Source organism: Trichoderma asperellum, chromosome 3 (genome assembly GCF_020647865.1).
Source record: "Trichoderma asperellum chromosome 3, complete sequence".
NCBI lineage: Eukaryota > Fungi > Ascomycota > Sordariomycetes > Hypocreales > Hypocreaceae > Trichoderma > Trichoderma asperellum.
The window spans coordinates 4,137,264-4,160,274 of NC_089417.1; the positions used below are offsets into that span (position 1 = coordinate 4,137,264).

General features: G+C 48.7%; 8 protein-coding genes across 9 annotated transcripts; 4 read left to right on the top strand and 4 right to left on the bottom strand.

Annotated features, from left to right (window-relative positions):
- The first annotated feature begins 48 nt into the window (after positions 1-48).
- TrAFT101_005952 (uncharacterized protein) lies at positions 49-1,199 on the top strand. Its single transcript, XM_024908178.2, has one exon. It carries the CDS (start codon positions 101-103, stop codon positions 932-934), a length of 834 nt encoding a protein of 277 aa, XP_024760468.1. The 5' UTR covers positions 49-100; the 3' UTR covers positions 935-1,199.
- On the bottom strand, positions 416-4,509 carry TrAFT101_005953 (uncharacterized protein). The gene has a single exon (XM_024908179.2). It carries the CDS (start codon positions 4,409-4,411, stop codon positions 1,775-1,777), a length of 2,637 nt encoding a protein of 878 aa, XP_024760469.2. The 5' UTR covers positions 4,412-4,509; the 3' UTR covers positions 416-1,774.
- Positions 4,510-6,430: 1,921 nt separating this feature from the next.
- TrAFT101_005954 (uncharacterized protein) lies at positions 6,431-7,784 on the top strand. 2 transcript variants are annotated; one of them, XM_066127625.1, is made up of 4 exons: positions 6,431-6,543; positions 6,655-6,860; positions 7,030-7,235; positions 7,323-7,784. In XM_066127625.1, the coding sequence occupies exons 1-4, from the start codon at positions 6,506-6,508 to the stop codon at positions 7,494-7,496; spliced, it is 624 nt and encodes a 207-aa protein (XP_065983738.1). In that variant the 5' UTR covers positions 6,431-6,505; the 3' UTR covers positions 7,497-7,784. The 2 variants fall into 2 exon arrangements, with proteins under 2 accessions (XP_065983738.1, XP_024760470.2); XM_024900177.2 differs by having other exon boundaries at positions 6,431-6,860.
- Positions 7,785-9,162: 1,378 nt separating this feature from the next.
- Positions 9,163-11,588, top strand: TrAFT101_005955 (uncharacterized protein). The gene is made up of 2 exons (XM_024900193.2): positions 9,163-9,808; positions 9,892-11,588. The coding sequence occupies exons 1-2, from the start codon at positions 9,395-9,397 to the stop codon at positions 11,362-11,364; spliced, it is 1,887 nt and encodes a 628-aa protein (XP_024760471.2). The 5' UTR covers positions 9,163-9,394; the 3' UTR covers positions 11,365-11,588.
- Positions 11,491-15,968, bottom strand: TrAFT101_005956 (uncharacterized protein). The gene has a single exon (XM_024900224.2). It carries the CDS (start codon positions 15,785-15,787, stop codon positions 11,864-11,866), a length of 3,924 nt encoding a protein of 1,307 aa, XP_024760472.2. The 5' UTR covers positions 15,788-15,968; the 3' UTR covers positions 11,491-11,863.
- Positions 15,969-16,354: 386 nt separating this feature from the next.
- RBM8A (RNA-binding protein 8A) lies at positions 16,355-17,395 on the bottom strand. The gene is made up of 3 exons (XM_024902543.2): positions 17,103-17,395; positions 16,730-17,037; positions 16,355-16,674 (listed from the first exon to the last, which is right to left on the bottom strand). Exons 1-2 carry the CDS (start codon positions 17,334-17,336, stop codon positions 16,822-16,824), a joined length of 450 nt encoding a protein of 149 aa, XP_024760473.1. The 5' UTR covers positions 17,337-17,395; the 3' UTR covers positions 16,355-16,674; positions 16,730-16,821.
- Positions 17,396-17,508: 113 nt separating this feature from the next.
- Positions 17,509-18,484, bottom strand: RPS30A (40S ribosomal protein eS30). The gene is made up of 4 exons (XM_024900221.2): positions 18,414-18,484; positions 18,320-18,345; positions 18,147-18,251; positions 17,509-18,087 (listed from the first exon to the last, which is right to left on the bottom strand). The coding sequence occupies exons 1-4, from the start codon at positions 18,445-18,447 to the stop codon at positions 18,064-18,066; spliced, it is 189 nt and encodes a 62-aa protein (XP_024760474.1). The 5' UTR covers positions 18,448-18,484; the 3' UTR covers positions 17,509-18,063.
- A 994-nt stretch (positions 18,485-19,478) lies between these two features.
- On the top strand, positions 19,479-21,523 carry TrAFT101_005959 (uncharacterized protein). The gene has a single exon (XM_024908180.2). It carries the CDS (start codon positions 19,560-19,562, stop codon positions 21,348-21,350), a length of 1,791 nt encoding a protein of 596 aa, XP_024760475.1. The 5' UTR covers positions 19,479-19,559; the 3' UTR covers positions 21,351-21,523.
- The last annotated feature ends 1,488 nt before the right edge of the window (positions 21,524-23,011 follow it).

Consider the following 23,011-nt stretch of genomic DNA (forward strand, 5'->3'; position numbering starts at 1 on the left):
AATAAGCATCCTTTTTTTTTTTTCTTTTTTTTTTTTTTTATGGTTTTTATGCTTATTGAATTGTCTTTGATTAGCAGACCTATAACAACATCACTTCATCATGACTCTATCTACCGTGCTCCCACCACGGCCCTCACGACGACTTGATGGGAAAGTCGCCATCGTCACCGGCGCAGGCAGCCTGGGTGACGGCCTCGGCAACGGGCGTGCCATATCTATTCTTCTTGCTGAAGATGGTGCCACAGTGCTCTGTGCTGATCGAGACTTGGCAACAGCAGAGCGCACAGTGGAGATGATTGTCCAGGAAGGAGGTAAAGCAGCCTCAGTATACGCGGACGTGAGCTCAGAAGGAGACTGTGAAAAGCTAGTGAAAGCCGCAGAAGAGAAATTTGGGCGATTGGATATTCTCGTTAACAATGTGGGCATTATGGGTGCCGAGGGGACGGCCGTGGAGGCAGATGCTGAGGAGTGGGATAAAGGGCTGAGAATCAACGTGACGGGGATGATGCTCATGGCCAAGTATGCGATTCCGCTGATGCTGAAGAACCAGCCTGGCGATGGTGGCATACGAGGAAACATCGTCAACATGGCATCCATAGCGGGCTTGCAGGGGGGCACAGCACATCTGTTCTATCCAACTAGCAAGGGGGCAATTGTGAACATGACGAGAGCGATGGCGTATAACCACGGGCATGAAGGCATACGAGCCAATTGCGTGTGTCCAGGATTCCTCTACACCCCCATGGTTGCGGGCGACGGTATGCCGGACGAGGTGCGTGACCAGCGTCGCAGGCAAGGCTTGTTGAAGACGGAGGGAAATGCCTGGGACTGCGCTGCTGCGGTGAGGTTCTTGGCGAGCGATGAGGCGAGATGGATTACGGGGACGGCGATGACGGTGGATGCAGGGGTGACATGTTCGTACTCTATGCCATGATGGAATAACATGGAAAAAAGAAGTAGTTGGCGATGCTGGAAGAAAAAAAAAAGATGTTGCTGGCCGATACGGAGAAGAATAAAACGATGTCATACTTGTCACTTGGAGCTTCAGCATCTACCTATGTAAACGAGAACTGAACGTGGGTACTATCTATCTGTTCAAAAGAGGGTTAAATATTAGACATATACTCATATTAAGTACAAGACGAAATTATACCATAGAAGAAGAAGAGAGAAAAAAGGAAAGCTACTGGCTATTTCACAGAATAATAACATTGAAGTAAGATTTGGATGATAGCGATCCGCATTAGGTAAGCCAAGCTGGATACATATTCACGCCACGCCTTTCACAGCGCCATCTCCTCAACTAAAGTCACGCATCAGCAAAATGAAGACAAAAAAAATTTCATATCAGGCGAAATCCTTGGCCACAGTTGGTGACTTCTACGAGATAATGATATGATATGTGCTTCCCCAGGCGACGTCACGGTGCCCTCGCCCGCAGTCTACGACGTGCGCTCGCAAATATCTAGGGATTCGCGTGGCGATCTTTCGGCGAAATCACAATAGAATCGCCTCTCAGGAGCAAAACTTGATGATACGAACGAGATTTTGGAGATCTCTTAAATGTACTATTAGAAGGTGGCATGCCGGAAGCTCTTGGCGTGAATGCACACCAATATGGTAACAATGGCAGAGGTAAGTTCACTGTTACGAGCGTGGTTCTTTGTTAACAAATCCGCTTCAATTCATGGAGAGAAAATAAATATGAAATCGTATCCTAAACTAATAGTACAATACTTGACAGCTGACGCTTCGTCAACCCCAGGCTTTAAAATCAAGCTTTGAGGGGGGTGGAGAAATTAAGGCCACCAAGGTTCAGACCAAGGCCACTGCTGTTGAGGTTGACACCAAGACCGTTATCACCACCAAGGGTGGCATTGAGGAGGTTATCACCACCAAGGAAATCATTGACGGCGTTATTGCCATCGAGGTTTACACCCAGGCCGCTGCTATTGAGGTTGACACCAAGACCATTATCACCACCCAGGGTAGCATTGAGGAGGTTATCACCACCAATGGTAGAATTAAATAGATCAAGTCCACCAAGGGTAGTATTGAGGAGATCAAGTCCACCAAGGGTGGCATTGAGGAGATCAAGACCACTAAGGGTTGCATTGAAGAGGTCAAGACCACCAAGGGTGTCATTGAGCAGGTTATCACCACCAAGGATATCATTGGGGAGGTTATTGCCACCGAGGGTCACGTTGAGAAGGGTTCTGTTGTGGTTTGGACCGAACCCACGGAAGTTCCCATCGGCATCTTGATCAAAGCCATCGCCACCCCAACCTAAATCGCCGGTGAAGGTGGGATCGAAGCTAATTGACGGAATTTCAGACCAGCCACCGCAGTTGCTCAAGAATTGGCCATCGTTCGTCCTCTTATCCCTGGCGACGAGGACTGCGTTGTTGGGATCAAGGACAGTCATTCCAAACTCACCGCAATCCTGAGCATTGACATACAGGATGCGGATGGGGATGTACGTGCCAACTTCGATTTCGGAGACAACCTTCAACCAAGTATTGAAACTAACAGTCCAGCTGCCATCGGCGATCAGGTTGGTATTGATGTTCTTCCAGCCGGCTAGAGCCTGATCGCCAAGCCAGAGATACACGGTCTGCTTCAGTCCACCATCAACCTGGAACGTGTAGGTACCGGCCTCCTTGGGACGGAAATAACCGATGTGGTGGACGATGCTGTAGTCGATTCCAGTTCCGGTGTCGGTACCATATACAATGGCATCCTCAGGAGGGCAGGTATTCTGAATACCCAGTGTCTGGGTCCAGCCAGAATACCTGGCCTCTTGACCAACGAGAGCCACATCTGGTTGAAAGTGAAGGATGGGCCAGTTCTGGACCGTCAAAATATCTGTGTTGCGGAACGGGATGGTGCCCGGGGTGGTTACAGTGTCCCTAGCCGCGCGATTCAACTTGAAGTACGACCATTGGAAACCATTCGAACAGCTGGCGTCTGTACGGTCTGTTCGGTCTGTACCGTCTGTGCCGACCGCCCCTGTGAAATGCTTCTTCTTCTCGCATTTGCCTGACTTGCAGTGGTGTCCTTCAGGGCACTCAAAGTTATAGTGGCATTCACCCTCCGTCACGCAAATGTTGTTCACACAGATATTTCCTGCACCACCGCAATCACCCGCAGTGTTGCAGGAAACCCTGGAGATGCACTTGCTGCTGGAGCAAACAGTTCCGGGAAGACATTGGGAATCATTGAAACACTCCTCAAAAGGCTTCGCCTCGCAGTGACCAAAGGCATTGCAGAACTCATCGTCATTGCACTGGCCGTCAGAGCCACAAAGGGGTCCGGCTGGGCGACTCTGGCACTTTCCGTGAATATCACAGGCCTCGGCCAACTTGCACTCCGAATCGACCTTGCATCGGAAATGCTCACCGCGACGACACCTGCCTTCCGAGTCACAGATATCGCCATCTTTGCAATGCGTATCGTCTTTGCAGCTATTGCTCTCCTTGGGCTTGCAGGAACCGTCATTACAGCCTTCGCCGTCATTGCATTCGTGATCGGCTTTGCACTTGGGACACTCAGCCTTCTGGCAGATTCTCTGGGAGTTGCAAAGGTGGCCCTCGTTACAACCTTTATCGTCTTGGCAAACGGGGACGTCGACTGTCTTACAAATTCCCCAATTGGTGCAGATTTGGCCCCATTTGCAGTCCGAGTTCTTCTCGCAGTCGGGGAAAACAACCTTTTGACAGTAACCGCGCTGATTGCAAATTTCGCCGTGATCGCAATCCTTGTTTGTACCACACTTTCCTCCATTGTCAACCTCACAGGCTTTGTCTTGACATCGAGGACCTGGTATGGGTTGACAGACGCCGTTGGAGTTGCACATTTCGCCGGGCTTGCACTCAGTGCTGTCTTTGCACTCAGGGCCTTTGCTGGTTTCACAGATGGATTTGGAGCTGCAGCTGCACTCGGCGGGGCAGTGGTGCTCAGTGCTACATCCCCCCCAGAGGCCATGATACACATCTGTGGGATCCGTGTGCCAGTTTCCCCAAGTGTGATCTGAGGTGCCGGCGTCCTTGTCCTCGCTCCCAGAGTCCTTGTTCCAGGTGCCTGACTCCTTATTCGGGCTCTCAGGTTCCGTATTCCCAGCCCCCGTCTCTTTGTTCCAACTACCAGAGTCCTTCCCCTTACCCTTCTCGCATTCAACGCAATTCTTCTGTTCAGGGAAGGGTGTAGGAGTGGGGCCACAGGCGTATTTGCCTTGGCGACACATGTGCTCATAGTCCCTCAGGTCGACGTAGGCAGTGCTTGTGACGGTGACAGTCGAGGCCAGCCACTTATTGTCGTTGTCGTGACTATGATCCCCTTCATTGCCGGCCACCGCCGATGCCGCCCAAACAGCAGCCGCCGTCAGGAGGCCGCGGCGAAGAGACCGCGCCATCTTGTTGTGAACGAATGAATGATAAACAATTAACTACAACGAAAAAAAAAAGAGATGAACGAGCGTTGAGATTTAAAGATTACAATCAAACCGACCATCCGAGAGCAGAGAAACGCGGGTGTATTTAAGTACATGCGCGACAGACCGCGATTGTCGGGGCATCAAGCAACGAGCCGATGAAGAGCTCAATGCACGCTGCAAACATCAACATGAATGGCAATGCATTCCAGCTTTAAATGAAGCATTTTTGCTCCTTCCGTTTCAGGGTTTCCAAGCTCCAAAAGGTTTGAAACATTTCACAAGACTAGGCTTGAGGTTTCAGGCTCGACCCTTTTTATTGGTTGAACCGGTCTTTGCCCTGGATATGCCTATGTGTAGCTGAGATCACTCATAGGCAATAAGTGATTTGCCAGTTCTATTCTCCTACTGTAAACCGTCAACGATGGCCCTATTGAATAGCTAACTAACGAGGAATCATCCTCTCTTTCTTCCCTATCCCTACTCCCCTTCAACCGGATTCCATCTATAATAATTCTATCTGCGATATGTCCAGGACATGCGACTTGATTTGCTAGTTTAGACTTCAAAAGCCCGTCCTTACAAGATGTGCTCTTTAGGCAATATCATCCTTTGCATGCAAATAACCCGTCTCACGATTAGGGATATACTTGGCCTACCTATATGCCAGACTATATTCCTAATCGATGCCACAAAAGCTGTTGCTTCCTGTCCTTTACATGCAGATCGGCAGTTGTAGCGCTGTCTTTCCATCCCCTTTCCATCTATGGAAGCAGGAGAAATCATCCAACTGCATTCCCCTAGATGTCTCGCACTCTCGATGCTCAGCTTTGGAAGAAAACGGCCAATGTCTTAAGGTACTGCTATTTTATGCTGCTTCCGTGTTCGATACAGTTGTTGAATGCCACAAGGCATATCGATTAGCTGACTTTGACAAATCAAGTATTTCGCCTTGTTCCCACCTCTTGAGGAACGCGGGGTTGATAGCTGCCTACCTACGAATAAGGCAGAATACCATATGGTGTGCTTTCAAAGCGCTCAGGCCGTTTGATTGCCTGCTTGATAGGGGATTCCTTCTCTTCTACACTAATGGCAGATGGGATAGTGCTAGTAATAGACAGTTTGTTTGTGGTCTAGCACCATTCCTAGCAGTGTCTTGACAGTGTATAGAATATATGGATAGCTCGCTCAACGAGGGCCTACTGTATTATCTCCAGCTCCGCGCTCATACAGCACATAGTCCTGGGAAAGCGTAGGGCTTGGCTAGTTCGTGATGATCTGAATTGAAACCATCGCCTCGAAACAGGAGATCTGCATGGTAGAAAAATGCGAACGCAGCGACATGACGAGGAGGCGGCAGCAAAGGAATGCCAGTCGCGGAGCATAACAATGGCAAGGTGTATTCTTGGTCCTCGCGCCTGGGAAGATTGAGCACGTGTGAATTCCATCCTTTGCCAGGGCTGGTGTGTCTCACCAAGCAGCATTGCAAGTACGTACTTTGCCCTCTAGACGCCTGGCGGTGAGAACAACCCGAGGGCAAGGCCGAGGAAGCAAAATGTCTCTCTACGGTGTTCACTTTTTTTTTTTTTTAGTCTTTGTGTATTAGCGTCGATCTCTCCCGTCGCGGCGATCTGAAGCTGCTGCCTCGTCTCAGCCTGACAGTTGATCATCCATCGCGTCTAGGCGGGGAGCCGAATTCGGCAGCGGTGCCAGTGATGCGCTGCAGGCCATCTGTGTTCAGCGTTATAGGGCCGAGTCAGTATTTGACACACAGTTGACATCAAGTGTAAGAAGCGGCGAAATGGGGCAAATGTATTTCTCGCGATAAGTGAACGGGCTGTGTACAGAATAAAAATCGAGCATCACACGGAGAAGGCAGCAGAGAGGCCATTACGCCGCTAAGCCACTCTAGTGGAGAAGAGAGAGAGGCTGGGGCTCAAAGTAGAATCGAATCACGCGCGGGTTTTCGCAGTGATTCTGACTGCGCGCGACATGCATATTCGGCCATGTGCTTGATTCACCGGCGCCTGTGCACAGCCCTTTGAACTGTGGGTGGACAGAGATTGATTGAGTAAGATGGTTTTGTCTGTATTCCCCAACAAGTATGCCTTGATGTAGGTGCAGTTTGGACATTCATAGCATCGCGCCATGGAGCAATAGCGCAGGTTATAAAAGGGCTCTCTTATCTGCATTGCGTTTACTGATGGCAAGAACCAAAACCAAAGTGGAATCAAACGTGCGGTACCAATCTGTAGACTTTCCTTACATCGACATCGACATTGCTCTCTATCAACCTTGGCTGAAACACAACGAAAAATCACAATGTCTTCCACCATGAATCTCCCACACGTCAGAGTTGGTGTCGCGGCTGTCATCCGCGATAAAGACGGCAAATTCCTCGTTGGCAAGCGAAAGGGCAGCCACGGTGCAGGTAAAGTCTCGTCCCCTTTGACTCTTGCGAGATTCTTCATGTGTGATGGATGGAGGGGAAGTACCTGTGAGATGGCTAGAAATGCAGAGAGTTTGGGCTTGAAACAGGAGGGCTGTCTCAAAAAACAACAATCGAGTTTCGCTGACTGGATATGGTACGAATGATACAGGCACATTGCAGACTCCAGGCGGTCATCTGGAGCATGGCGAAGATCTCGGCGCGTGCGCGGTGCGAGAGACGGAGGAAGAGACTGGTCTGGTGGTCACAGCCGGAAACGTCATCACCATCACCAACGACGTGTTTGACGGAGAGGACAAGCACTATATCACTATCTTTGTCGACTGTGCCATGACTGATCCTAATGCCACGCCAGAGGTAAAGCAAAATCCTTTTATTTGATGTTGCAAAGATAATACGAGTAGAGTTGGAGAGCTAACGCTGGGGAATTTTTTTCCCTTACAGACCACAGAACCCCTCAAATGCGAGGGATGGGAATGGAAGTCGTGGGACGAGCTGAAGCGAATCAACGAAGCAGCCAAATCGAACCCTTCTGGCGACAAGCTGTTTCTGCCTCTTGTTAACTTGGTGAAGCAGACGGCCGATCTCAACGCCTTGATTGCTTCCAAGAGCCAGTAAACAAACGGCTGTGCATGACTCCTGCTCCTTGTTTGTTTGCTCTCGCTTTCAAGCTTATCTTAATACTTGCTTTCTTTCTTTTTCTTTCTTTCTTTTTTCCTTTCTTAAATCCACGGCACTAATATCGGATAAACGGTCAAGGCACAAAAAAAAGGGATGGGGTGGGTAGGCAAATTGGTTTTGCATCCTTTTTTTTTTTTTAGAGCTAGAGGTTAGACCTTATGGTAGGTGCTTCAGAAGCACATTTTGCTTTTTTTCAAGGGTTCAGATCAACGATCTCGGCAGGCAGTTAAGAAAATTGATTTATTTCTTGATTTATTTATTTTGTACTCGTTTTTTTTTTTTTTTTTTTTTTTTTTTTCATGTGAAATACGCTTTTTCCAATGGCCAATCTCATAAATACCTCTGGCTGCGCTGTGCAGCAGGGGATACCTGTATGTAGCGGACGCCGCAATGGTTGATGTTTCGGGGCCTGCGATCCCTATAGTTGGTATAGGCGTTGATTTTCCAGCAGCTGCAGCTCTTGCAGTGGGTTGGCTAGTTGGCTAGTTGGCTAACTGGCATGTTGCCACATTCATCAGCCCAACGGGTGATTCCAGGGTCAGAGGGCCTTTATGTATGCATAGTTGATCGGTCCAAAGACTTTGTGCCTAGGCGGGTGGAGTTTTCAGGGCCTAGAGCTCCCACTGAAGGTGAGCTGGTTATTTGGTGGTCGTTGGATTGTTCTTGTCACAGCGGTAAGTTTGGGTCCGTTCCGGGGGCGGGTGCTATCCGGGTGAAGCTCCTGTGGGGCCGCGTGGTTCCGGGGGCGGTTTGGGGGGGAAGATGTGTTGGAACTGCATGGGGTTATACCTATACTTACTTTACCAGGCTGTTACCTGGTTACATGTACCTAAGCAGCAGGTACAAAGTCTGTAATCGCGATGTGTACACAATACGAGAACAAGAAAGTACGGTATGTTATCCTCTTCCAGTGATCCATTTCCGTGCATATTTCAAACCCAGCTCCAGGTTAGCAGAAGTCTTTGATTAGATATAAGGTCTAGGGTAGACATTGTTTTGAAGTAACATTTATATAGTACAGCAAGGTTTATATTTATTGTACATAGGTACCTACCTAGTTACAAGTTGGTTTCCTTTCACTAATATACGGATTGCCATTCATTTAGGGTAGCGTGGCTGCTCCTCGTGAGAATGGTAGCTTTGACTGGGTTTTTTTTTTTTTTTTTTTTTTTTTTTTTTTTTTTTGCATGAGGTGCAAGTAGTATATGTGCCTCGTTAGACTCTGAATGTCAATTGCCGTCTGATATTTTGATTTGATTATTAGCTTTCAATGTCCCGTCGCTTCTATGCTGACTTCTCTGCTGGCCAATTGTGTTACTGCACTTGTAAATTATGTGACATGGAGCTTCAGGCTGCAGCACGCATCTGCCTATGCATGGCTACACACGCGCCTCACACATGCATAGCACAACAACGCAAGGCTACGGGCCTCTGTCTTTAGCGGCATCATATCTCTTGCGCATTGCCATCTTCCTTCTCCATCTTCACCTTGTCTACATCCTTTGCTGTTGCGCCAAGCTCATCTGCCATTTTATGCAGGTATCCGTATATAAAGAACTTGTAGAGTACCTTGTTCAATGCGGCAGACTGTATGTCGTTGTCTTGTACCTCATAGGTATCTATCAGCGCCTGCCGCAGTGCCGGACATCTATGCTTATAGCCGGGCCCTGGAGCTTCGCACCCACTCCATTCCAGCCAACGTAACTCAATGACGATTTCGGCCCTGATATGCTCCAATAGTGCGCGCAACGCAGTTGCAAGAGCTGGCCCCGGCTTCGTTCATTGCTCCTTTGACGACATGCTTCCAGCCGCGTCATCTCCACCTCCTCGCACTCATGCCCTCGCTTCCCGAACCTCGCCGGCCGCGTCTGTTACCGCAGAACCGCAAGCTTCGTCACCTCAAGGGCCTCTCGCTGCGGAACTTGTCGTTTGAGCCCGTGCAGCTGCGCACTTCCGACGATGGTGCCCTCAACAGAAGCCCCAACAAGCTCAGCGCGTTAAGGGAGTCCGGGCAGCTGCATGGATCGCGGTCGTCGGACAACTTGCGACAGGATGCCTTGCGGCCCGAACGATCGAGATCGCAGCCCCCGCGGAGGACGAGCTTGATCGCCGCCAGTACGAGTCCAGCCCTCAAGCATAAACGGCTGAAAGAGCTCCTGGATGATACCTTGGGAGACGCCTTCTTCTCGCTGCACGTTAACGGTATCGAGGAGCCCGTCTACGTTAGCGAAACACGCGAGAGATCGGCGGTATGAGCCACGGACTCTGCGCAACTTTTACCGATCGCTAAGGCTCCGACGCTGACTTGAATTTTTTCTCTTTTCTATTCTAGAACTTCAACTTCCAATTCTTCGAACTGGCATCTCAGGGATCGCTTGTATCCAGATCGTGTCAATTTGTTATCCGAGTATGGGCCAGGCGGCAGAAGCAGGCAACTTGGACCTTCCTGCTAGAAGAGCTGGTTGATCTCAGAGAGCTCAAGTTCATAGGCACGCTGCTGGACCGTCAGTATCCTCAGAATGCGCTCGTCTTTCATCTCGAAGATGGCGTCTACTCTTTTGACTTTCCAACTAGAGAATCCAGACCAAGAAATGCTCCCCCCATAGCGACTTCATCCTACAATGCATTGATGAAATTGGCCAACCTCGAGAGCTCCATCGAGGACGCCATGCAGACCCAGCAACGAATCATGAAGCAGATAAACGATATTCTTGATAGCTCTACTACCGATGCGCCGGATGTGGCCGAACAAGAGGTTGCCTTGGCTCAGAAATATGTCACCATGCAACAGCGCACGAATAGACTTACACAAGCGAGAAGAGACGAATTGCGGGAGTCGCTGCGTAAGCGGAGGGCTGCAATTGCTACAGGCAGAGAACTCCAAGAAAAGGTAGATGAAGATATTAGAAATAATCGTGAGACACTCATGGCAGCCAAGCAGCTGCTGGAACAGACACAACAGCAGATCCGTGGTCAACGTCGCCGCATCTGCTCCGAGCTGGCAGACATCTTCCCCATCACTCCAATACCAAACGCACCGCCTCTCTCCTTTCAAATCTGCAACGTGCCACTGCCAAACTCCACATATGATGCTGCTACTGCTAGGACTTTAAATGAGGACGTTCTATCGGCCGGCCTGGGTCTGGTCACACTACTTACGCGCCACTTACAGCTCTATCTGTCTCATCCGCTCCTCTATCCGCTATATCACCATGGCTCTCGCTCATATGCAAAGGATGACATCTCCCTTCTTACTGAAAAGGGCGGTTCTCGTAGAGAGTTCCCGCTTTATCTCCCCCGAGGTGGATCGACCGCCCTACAATGGCGCTTCGAATACGCCTGGTTTCTCCTCAACAAAGACATTGAAACGCTATGCGCTTCCCAGGGCCTCAAAGTAGTCGACATCCGACATACGCTCCCGAACCTCAAGTATCTCCTCTACGTTTGTAGCGCCGGCACAGACGAAGTGCCCGCGCGGAAAAAGGGCGGCGTCAGGGGCTTGTGGGTCGGGAGACTGAAGGGGAGGCTTTCGGCTGTGCCCTCACTGCTGGATGGAGAGGGAAGCAGTGCGGCGGGCAGTAGGCGCGGGAGCTCGGATAGTGACTTTACGACTGGCCAGCATGCCGATGCGCTGAGGAATGCAATTGCTAAGAGTAATGGACATGGCAATAGTAATGGCAATGGCGGCGATGCAACTGACATGCTGCGGAGTCCAGATGGGCCAGATTTGAATCTGCCGTTTGTGACTGGCGATGCCAAGTTCACTCTGAGGACAAAGGGTCTCCGAGAGAACATTACAGGATGAAATGGTAATTTTTTCTATGCCTAACAAATTTGCGGTTGGGGGTTTGCTTCTAGAAACGCTGAATCGATTCTTTTGATGGGCGTGTAATCTGGATGTTGGAAAAGATTGAAGGTTGAGATATCCTTAGCGATTGCTGGTATACTAGTTAAGTTATCTCGTTTAAACATTAGCGTAATATATAAAAGCGAATGAATTAATAGAGGGCAATTACGGGCGAAGCTCCCTGGCTCATCCAAAGATATCTTTGTCAACTCATCAAAAGACTGTATAATCGCTTGTGCATGTAACAATGCATTCAACACGCCAAACCTCCCGACATCTCGTTTTTAACCCACAAACGAGCGCCCATACCAGTCACCCATCCTAGTCACAGTTCCATAACACCTTGCTGGAAAAAAAAATAAAAATAAAAATAAGACACAGACATAAGGATAATACCCGTTAACCCCCTCCCTCAAGAGATAACAAGAAGCCAACTCTGCCATTTCAAGAGCCCTGCTCAGCGATCCGTTCTCGCAAACTTGACGCTCTTCCTCCTCTCTCTTTCGCCAGTCAAGGTCCGTCCGGGGCTGGAACTCAAAATGCCTCCGCCACTGCCCTTGTTCAATGCTTCCCTCGCCATCCCGACGGCCTTGCTCTGCGGCACGTCGTTGGTATCGCTCCTAATACTACGATCCATAGTCATACTGCTGGGGCCTGAGCGTCCGGGGCTGGATCTCCTGCTAGTGCTAGTCTTGCCGAACTCATCACGCATGCGAGTGCTATCCATCGTGTAACGACCAAGCTCCTCTGCTCGAGCTGTTGTTGTCTCCCCTCTATATTTGCCGGGAAGACAGGCGTGTCCGCAACCGTCGACAGGGCAGCATCCATCGCTGTAGACATTTGGTGAAGAAGAGGACGTGATCTCGGAGGGACGGAGGGCGGCGTGCCAAGTTTGCATGCATGAAGCGTGGCCGCCGTGGCAGCAGCTAGGGCAGTACCACCACGCCGTCATCCATGATTCTTTGCTGGGGATGTCGGTAACTTCGGTAGGCAGCGAGCTGGCAATTTCGGCATCACGATGACCACAGACCGCGCAAGGGGTAACTACCTGGCGGCACTTTTCGCAGGTCCAAAATGCTGAATCCCCATTGCTGCGGTCGATTTCTCGGGGCTTGCGGCAATTTGAACACATAAAACCTGCCTTAACACCCTGCTGGGCTGGTGTGAATAAGGAGGTATAGTTTTCGCCCCAGTTGGGCAGGCCAGCAGGCCAACCTTTGATCGCCAGATTTCGCAGGAGTGCAGCCTCGACGAAAAGGCTCATTCCCATGAGACGCGAGTGGTGCTGTCGCAAGATGGCAGTTGCTTGATAGATGTCGATGATAGATTCAGGCACCAGCGGTTTAAGTAAAAGCACCATTGCAGAGGCGTTGAGGGCTGAAGTTCGTGATTCGAATTCCAAGGCGCGTTTTAAAAGAGAATAGGGGTCAAGTGGGCAAGCAGGTATGCTAGGCGTTTTGAATGACTTTGATTCCGATGAGTCAGTAGGAAAGGGATAGGGGCCGTCTTCCCGCCAAGGGAGATAATCAGTAATGACGATATGAGGGCTTGGGTCATACTCGGGAGCTGTAGCCACTGGAGCAGGACTAATAGGCCGAGCCGTTGTAATTTCATTTGATGGGGTCGGACGATGGCCAGCAAAGCCCTCATGGTGGACTTCTGAGTCTTCTGTTTGAGAGGCAAATGATATTTGAGATGGATAAGTATCATCGGTGGCAGCAGTTGTCTGAGAGATCATGAACATCTCTTCTGGCGAATCTGCCCGCGGCATTGTCGCAGAGCTGTTAGATGGCTTCTGAGTTTGCCTCGGAGACTTCTGTTCGCTATCTTCATGCGCTTGCGTCGCAAACTTGGCCCCAATTGCGTTCCCAACTGCCGAGACTTTCAATGACTCGGGCCTCAAAGAGCTTGGGGTATTGGACAAATCTCCCCTCGGCGAAGTGTGATCACTGCTATCAGAAGCAGAAAACACTTGAGCAAAACTATCGTTTGAATCATGTCGAATAGCCTTGACTCGTTGAAGCTTTTCGGCTTCACTATACTCCCTCATTGGCACATCGATGGCCCGTGATAGAGCTTCCATGTCATAAAAGTCATATCCCTCTGTGATAGATGTCTTGGACGCTTCACTATCATGGCTCATCTCTGAAATCGGCGCAGAATCATGACGCTGACGAGGACTGGGACGATATGATCCATGAGCAGAAGGCCCTAAGTTGAGGCTTTCGGGTTCGATGATGGGCGTTAGTTTCTTTCCATGGGGATAGTGCCGTTCGTCCCATTCAACAGTAGCGCCTTCGCCTACTGGCCTTACAAGGGGGGTCGGCACGTTAGAGGTGCTCTCGATTTCCTCTGCTAGCAGTGACCTCCCCATTGAGAGGCGTCCGTCAACGCTCCCAGCTTGGCCAGATGGTCTGCGTGACGAGTCATCGCCATTCGCAAGACGGCTAACGTGAAGGTGGCTAGGTGTCTTCTTAATATTGGCTTTCCCTTCGTCAATGCTCCTCTTACGGAATTTCTCCGTTCTAAGCCGCAAGTGATATTCCGCTCGTTTCTCCAGCAGGAGTGACATGGCATAAGCAAGAATACGCCATGTCTGTGATAGTCGGTATTGTCGAACGTTCTCCGCAGCTACAGCATATTTTTCCATGATGCCGGCTACTCGTTGAATCAGTGAATTTTCACTGCCATCCAGAGGTAATTCTTTCTGGAGGATTTCAAGGTAGTTACTGGAAAGATAATGGTACACGCCCACAGACTTTGCGGCTGGAACATGTCCAGATGCCATCCCCTGTTGGGTCTTGAATATACCAGTAACGTTGATGGACTGCTCTAGGCCAAGAATTTGCTTCCCATCATCAGGTAAGTTGGGCAAAGACGGCGGAGTGGTGCTCATTGGTAAGCCAGACCTGGTGCTAAGACGTCTTTTGCGAATCGTTCGTCTGCGAGGCCCTAGAAAGCTGCCCAGAACATCTTCTTCTGAGTCGCTTCGACTGACGCTAAGCATTGGCGTATTGGGGCTTGTGCTGAACGGAGTTCGGGGTATCACGTCTGAATCATGAGTGACAGACGGATGCGGTCGCGGAGGTTGTGGTCGTTCATCAAGGAACATGACTACATCTCCCCGAGATGAAAATGCCATAGCAGAAGTAGATTGACGATCAATAACTTTAGGGGCGTATGCAACATCGCACTGATTGAACATTCCATCCCGCCCGACAGTCCAGAGCATGTCCTGGTCTAGCCATGCAAGTGCCGACGGCGAACTGTCGAATCGTTCAATCTCCTTGTACGGCATTGCGGGCCTCGCCAGATCCCAGATGTGAACAACCGAGGTGCCATACCGTCGATTGCTCATCTCGTCATAGCTCACAGCGACTTGAGCAAGACGTCGGTTCTGAGCAGTCGCAGACCAAAGGCCGGGCCGCCAGGCAATTGTAGTCACTGGTGCCGGTGTAGTCACGCTCCACTTGGGTTTCTGTCGCTTGTCTGCGGTCCCTCCAAAATCCCATACATGTAGTTTCGCATCCCAGCCAGCACTCATCAAATGTATGCCATCAGAATGCCAAGCAATGGCAGAGCAAGACTTTTCGTGAGCGTTGATCCTTAGTAAAGGCCGAGAAGGCTGCCGAACGTCCCATTTCAAGATAACTCCGGATTCCGTACAGCAGGCCAGCTCATGACCGACCTTGGGCGACCACTTGACTTGTCTGACAGGCTCATTGCTTTTCATAGCTGAGAATCGCTGTCTAAAAGTTAAGAAGCCGGCTCGTGTCTGCCACGGCGCGGACACGTCAAAAACTCGGACTATTCCATCATGACTTCCGGACAGCAGCCAGCTCTTCAGATGAGGATTAACATCCAAGCTGTGGACCTGTCGAGAATCTTCCTGGACTTGTATGTAGTCGGGGGCATCGGATACACCACCAGAGCCAAGCCTAGCCACGTCGTAGGCGAAGATTCTACCGGCAGCACATGCTGTAAATATCGTCGACGCGCCCTGCCACTTGACGTCGCGAATGTTGAGTTGATCTGCAACAAAATTGCCACCAGAACCAGACGACTTCTGCGCCGTGATGGCCGATCTTAAATCCACACCGTCGGTGAACTTGAAGCTGAAACTGGAATCGCCAGATGTATCCGTCACTATCGTTTTGAGGACGTGAGGGCCGCCCAGCACAACGGCACGGTGATCCGGGGTCACATCAAGGCACGCAATGGGGCTGCCCACGGGGTATACGGCGTTCTGAGACTTTGAGGGACGAAATATAGTCGGGATGTTCGCTTGGCTGTTGGTAAGGTCGCCGCTGGTGGCGTCTGGGGCTGCCTTGCCCAGGAGCTTGCGCATGATCCTGGAGTCGAAGTGCGCCTGGCGTGCCATGCCAGTCGGTTCAATGGCGCATCGCGTGGAAGAACGAATATTCTAAGGCTCAATTGCGTGTTGACAATGCGGCGCGCCTGGATAAATGGCCATGGGACTTATGCTGTCGACGCTTGAAATCCCGTTTCGACCGCACTCATGCCTGACGACAAATGCATATGAAGTCACCAAAGAGGACTGCAGTTGCGTCTCCAGGCCAGGTACATAGTTGTACCTAACCTGCTAGAATCTAGCGTGGGCGACCTAAGGTATGCTGAGGCAGCGGCTGTAGTGGGGAAATCCAGCGCTTTGCTGAGCGCGGGGAGTTCCATGGCTCTGGAAGCAGTATCAAAGTACTGGGACTTGAAGATACCTATGAGCAGCTGGAGATTGGGCAGCATCGAGTAAGAACAAGAGTGATTCACACATATCCATACCAAATGACAGCCTATCTGATCAGATGTCCAGATATCTATCACTTTGCCTTTATGTTGGATTTTGGACACTGTCTCTTATTTTGCTTTGGCACCTGCTATCAGCTTCGAGCATTTAGATAGCATTCGTTCAGAGCACTTTGAGAGGACAAGTAATGTAGTTAAGTAGTGAGTAAAAGTAATCTTCCATCTAGGTAGGTATTTAAAAAGAAGACGACATCCAAATACAAAGGTCTGTCTGCTGGATATTATATTATTCTAGAGCCAAGACCATCCGGCCCTGCGCAGGAGATCTAGAGGTTAACCGGCGATCTACCGATTTGAGATGTTTTCATTTTGTTTTCGGGAGGCCAAAGCCCGAATTCGCCAATCATCGCGCTCACAGTTCGACAAACGGCCCAGGATGCCGTATTTCCTGAACATTGACAGTGCTGTTAATGAGATCCAATTTGTTTCGAGCTTGGCTCGGGCATCCTAAATAGACTCAATAAGCTATGAACCTGATTTGTTGGGCTTCTAAAAACCATACCTCGCTGAATTAGATTATATATGCCGACATGTCGTGACCGCGGGTCATCACATCGGCAGCAGACTTGTTGTCTTGGTATTATCTCGAGTTTTTCATGCATCGTTGCTCTTGGCGTCAGGACTCCTGCTTCGGCTGCGACCTCTTCTACCACCAGCCCTGCCGCCACCTTGCCTGCCGCCTTTGCCAGGAGGAGGTCTGACGAAGGCAAAGTCCACTTGGATCGTCTGATCTAACAATTTTGTATCGTGTGCTCCATCGATCGCCGCTCGAGCCTCTTCCAGTGTCGCATATTCGATCAGAGCGTAGCCCTATAGAAGAGAAATTAGCGAGATGCTCCATTTACAAAATCTGCTCTGCCAGTGTAATATCGTACCTTGACATAACCACTACGTCTATCAAGATTAAGATGCAAGTTCTTAATCTCTCCGTAGTCTCCAAATTTGTCTTGCAAAGCTTCTTCGTCGGCCTCTTCGTGGACATTTGTGACAATGATAATCCATCCCTCAATTGACCGGACTGCCGTTGCCTTGGTATGTGTCTGCATTTCGGACTCGTTCCGCGTGGAGGATGGCGGAGCGTCATCGACTTCCATATCTACGTCGGCCATCTTGGGCGATGAATAACGTCTGTAAGGCGAATGGGTTTGTATGAATGGACTGAAGCTTTGGTAGCAACCAGTACTGCTAACATACCGCGGGGCAGAGATTCGGCTGCGAAGCGCGTGTATCACGTGACGATGATCACATTTGCGCAGAACAAGGATTCATGCAATTTAATACTGCGTATATATGTCCATGTTTGGGCTACATATGATTAAGCTGCAATGGAGCTTCTATTCTAGGGAAACCAACCAACATCTCATTTACTTCTACGACATGGATATGCAAATAATACGGTCTACATGTTAAATTTTGCTTTGAACGCACTTAAAGAACATGCATCCAAGCCAGAAAGGCTGAGCCATGTGATGGCAAGTTTCTCCAGCGTTGTGAATATCATCCTGCCAAGTATCCCACGGATTGGACCAGGATAAAAGCGTTGTAAATTTTGGTCGTTGGAATGCTTGTGGTCGCAGCGGATAGAAAGCACATCACCGGCAATATCATAAACGGAGCCTGCAGTCGCGGACGAATCTTCGTTATATTGACAAACGACACCAGACGCCGAGTACAGTCGTCGCGCTTCGTCGCATCTCTCAAACTGTGGATGATGCTCAGCCAGCCAATCGACCCGACTCAATCCATTTCCCTATATGCTGAAATCAAGCAACCATCGGAGAACGGCCCCGTTGTCAATCCTCAAATCCTTCTTTCCCTAGCCATCTTTAAAATCGTTTAAGAGCCGGGGTTAGGGTTCATCTATTTCCGTCGTCAGCAACGGAGTCCCGGATAATGCTGTATATATCGAATATTTTTACCTTCCGCTTGCCACCGGTCAGGGTGACGTTGACAAATCGTCGGGTGTACTTGTGGCGCTTAAGAGCACGACCCTTGGGGGTCTTGGCCTTCTCCTGAGGCTCAACCTGTAGGGGGAAAAAATCATCAGTTTTCGGATTCGTCAGCGGGGGGTAGGCGAGTCGATGCGTCGTACTTTAGGAGTCTGAGACTTGACCTTGCCTGGAAAAAAAAGAAAGTTAGTTGATGGATAAAGAGAGGCAATATGGTTGGGCAGAGTTTTCACATACCGGCACGGGCAAGAGATCCGTGAACTTTACCCATGGTGATAGATTGGTTTGGCGATGATGTGGACGAGGAGTCTGCGGTGGCGCGGTGAGATTTTTGGGGATTTCGCCAAATGATTGTGGGCGAGAGGTATCTATCACGTGAGCGGGGACTGCCCTGCCGGATAATTATGTGACCCGATACTCTCGCCGATGAGTCAGCGATTGCCCGTTTCTTCGGGTTGCTGCTTCGCCGAAAGAACTGTTATTGGCTATTTCAAGACCCACCCTGCCGGGCCTCAGATCTCACGCTACTACTGTGCTGCAGAACGGTAGACAAAAATAATCGAGACGACTCCTATGGGCAGGTTTTGTTACCGTATATTGCGAAGTACAAATACTGAGATGTGCATATCTATAGATAAAATTGCATGGCATCAGCAAGAACATGAATGAATACCTCCGCAGCCCTATCCGGTTTGCATCGTCTTACTAGCTCCTCTCTGGTATGTAGTAGTTGCTCTCTCATGAATTTTGTCTACCGCTCGCCACGCTGCGGTGCCTAAAACATGGGCGCTGCACTATGTCGTCATTGCTTGTTTACTGCTCGCGTGCGCCAGATATGCATCTCCAGGATACTCTTGTCCTGATCAAGGGCGAGAAGCTCGATTATTGGGTTACAGAATACTTGAAGGCATTGAAACTCATCTTGTCGGCCAATAGCGCAGCAGCATATTTGTTAAACTCTCCTGAAGCAGAAACTACACCCAAAATATCTAACAAGAAGATATAAAACGATTCAAGCCTATGCTTTCATGAAGCTTTCATTCCAGCTTAGCACCATCAACTCAATACAATTAGAAGTCTTTGTTCATTTAATTTGACCAATGCTTTGACAAATATCTTTTTTAATTTAATGCCCTTTGGCAAGACTTTCGTATCTTCTCTCCTTTTTGGCATGTGAATGTATATTAGTGACGATGTGCATCATTTTAGACCCGCAAAGAAGCTTGCTCTGGCTTTGACTGTATTTCTGACGTCACGATTCCAAGCAAAGTCACCTCACCACCGTAAATCTCGTGCTGAATCCAGACAATACGCCTCGTTTTCTCTCCTCTACTTCTACACAACAAAAAATCACATTATGCGCTCCTGGAAGTACCTCAAGCAATGACGGCACCTCCACAGGCCAGCACGAAGCCTCTTCGGAAGTCCGCTGTTAAACCACGAAAGACTCTCAGGGAATTATTTCTGCACCGCCTTCCTCACTACAATGGGCCGTACAATGTTGGATATATGGATATTGAAGTTCCAGTTCGCAATCCGCGGCCTGTATCCGATCTTCGAAGAAATGGAAAACCGGTACTTCGACTAGATACCGTCCTCATGGGGATATACTATCCATGCGACTTACAATCCCATAATGGCGCTGGAAAGCCTCACCGTGTTGACTGGATGCCACGACCACGAGCCGCAACTGCCAAAGGCTACGCCAAATACTTGCATATCCCAGCACTCCCAGTCACTGCTTACCTTGCCTGCACCTCTTTATACACAAAGTTGCCTGCATTCCGAAACGCTAAACTGGCTGCTCACTGGCCAGAGGATATACGCAACGATACTGGTCCAACCGGACAGAAAGCTCGAGAAGAAGAAGAAAACCCGACAAGCCGACCAAAGTTTCCTGTTATAATATTTAGTCACGGGCTTGGTGGCTCACGGCTTTGCTACAGCTCAATATGTGGAGAGCTTGCGAGTTTCGGGTTCTTTGTTATAGCAATAGAACATCGGGATGGCAGTGGTGCTAGGACATATGTCAGTCTTCCAAGTAATGTTGAGGCTGCCGCTATCGAGTCATCAACTGCTGATCTACACACCAATAACGAGGGTAAAGAACACACTTCAGATAAAAAGGTACAACGTCGAAGGAAAAAGGGAGTGAATCCGTATTATGTGATGGATTATATTCTTCCTAAGGATAATGCACAGGATACTTCTCCACATAACCGCAGAGGCGTCGATCATATTTTGAGATCAGCACAGATTGAACTACGGCAAGAAGAAATCAAGGAAGCATTCTATATCCTCAATCTGATAAATTCCGGCCGTGGTGACGAAGTTGCGTCCCTGAATCTCAGAAAGAAAGGAAACATAGGTTCCAGCTCTATAGGGCTCAACGGTGTCGACTGGGAGGATTGGAAAGATAGAATGTTTCTGAGCAAAGTCACTATGATGGGGCACTCATTCGGAGGCGCAACGACGGTTCAGATTTGTCGAGACGATTCTCTTACATGGCTAGGCCAGGGCATTATTCTTGATGCATGGGGCCAAGCAACGCCCCCAGGCGGAAAGACTTTGAAGGAAAGAATCACCAAGCCCATCATCTCCATTTCGTCCGAGGTTTTCATGCACTGGAAAGACAATTTCGACAAAATAGTCGAATTTAGTAACGAAGCCCGTGATTCAGGAGCCCTGTGCTGGATGCTCACAGTAGTTGGATCGACTCATCTAGCAATGACTGACCTTGCTGTACTTTACCCACAATGGATGTCGATATTGATGAAGTCTATGGTTGATCCCCTACGAGCAGTCTCTCTTACTACAACTGCGTCGTTGGAATTTCTTAAGATCATTTTGCCTCCAGAACAAACCAAGTATAACATGTGGGCAGATGAGAAGCTGTTACAATCTGCAGAGCCTCCTTCCGAGCCTGAGGAGTCTCTTCGAAGTGATCACGCTCCTGACCATAAATGGGTTGCTGTACGATTGAAGATACCGAACGAATTTACGGTACGATTGCGGGTGTGGGTTCGACGAACTTGGCGGTTTATTGTTTGTACTGGGCGTGAAGTCGCTGATCTCAGTGGCGGGCTTCAAGACTTTGGGCAAAAGGACGAAATTTGGACTCATATGTGTCCCACCCATGAAGCGGTGCAAGAGCATTTGAACCAAGTTCGATGAAGCTTTGGTCGCGAGTTTCTAACATTACCAAGCAATCATTTAAGGTACTGATCGTATTGTTCGATTATGACTATGAAAATGTATATTATGAATGACGAATCATTAAAGTAGCGATATGAGTTTAGCGTAAACATGAACAAGGAGCTTGTACAATATCACTGAACACTAACAAGACGTGTGCAATGCTAAGAAATTAATCACAAAGCGACGCTCTATCCAATATGGCTTCTAAAACACAGTTCCCCCACATGATTATCTATATGTGGCATTTGATTGCGAATTTGTGTTAGCCCCCTAGTAATGCTGGTTCTAGGATAACTCGATTAGAATACGTTTTGGGGATGGTTGGCAATCAGACACACCATTATGGAGCATACTTGAACCTATCAGACTGTATTTCAAGTTTTTCAAGCTTGAGAGATGCCAATAGAGCAGTAGATTATAGGAGTTTAGCTGGGGGTAAATGTGTTTATCGCCGGTGTGTGGGCCTCCAGTCGGGAAGTCGGAAGCAAGGGGTATTGTCAGCGCAAAAGTATTCTACTTGTCTCAGTCTAACTGAAACTACGGGAAAGAGGTGGCCGGTGTGTTTTAGATATTGAAATTTACGATTACTTCTATGGAGAATTAACGCCGTCAGAAATGGCTCTGATATTGGTATTGGTGGAATTATCAATCTGTCACACAAATTAGCGTAAAGAGCTTTTCCAAATTATATGCAGTATCCATCGGGACTCTCCGATGGATGAGATGTTCGGTGAACCTTGAGAGCTCGCTGCTGGCTATAGACAGGCCAAGCAATTCTTCATGGCCCAGCTACCAGGTAGCCCTATATATCATCTCCATTCTCAGATAAATAGCAGTCTATAAGAAACTACGACCAGATATTATAATAATACATTATCGTACCTTAAGTACTAGAATCCTTTATATAGCAGCTGTTTTTTGTATTATACCATTACCCTTGACGCTGCTACCTTTCTATATAGAAGTGCTGCTTCCTGAAAAAAGCTAAGTCCTGAGGAAGCCAGCCACTATAAGCCGCCTATTCGGAATTAGATATAACTTGCGCTTAGATCTTATACACTCATCCAAGCTGACACATTTATAAGTGCTATATTGTACCTTTATTTCCATAAATGATGTAAAGGATGGAGGATAACAGTCTTATTTTGGAACACCGGAAGCAAGGTTTTCAGCGTAATGTAGACAGATTCATATGTCTTTAGTCATTACCATGACTAACAAAAGCACTGCCAAGTAATGAGACTATGAGAAATGGTGACTGCTTTATCCTAGACATTTCATTTTACTGCCTTCAGTGTCATCGTGTTTGGGTAGTGTTTCAGAAAGGATGCCTCTGATCCTGGCACTATTGGCGGAAAACCATCACTCGGTAAAACAGCTTGATGCAAAAAGCTTTGCCCAATTATATAATTATGATGTGAAACAGGCCGATCCATCGGAGAGTCCCGATTGATAGTATATTCTGTGAACCTTGAGAGCTCACTGCTGGCAATAAAGGTCGAACACCGTTCGTGGTCTAGCACGTCTATATCTTACATTCACTCAAGATAGTAGTCTACGAAAAGCACTACTGCCGAATAGATATATTAATAACGCATGATCATGTATCGATTACCGTCAGAATGCTTCTTCAAAAT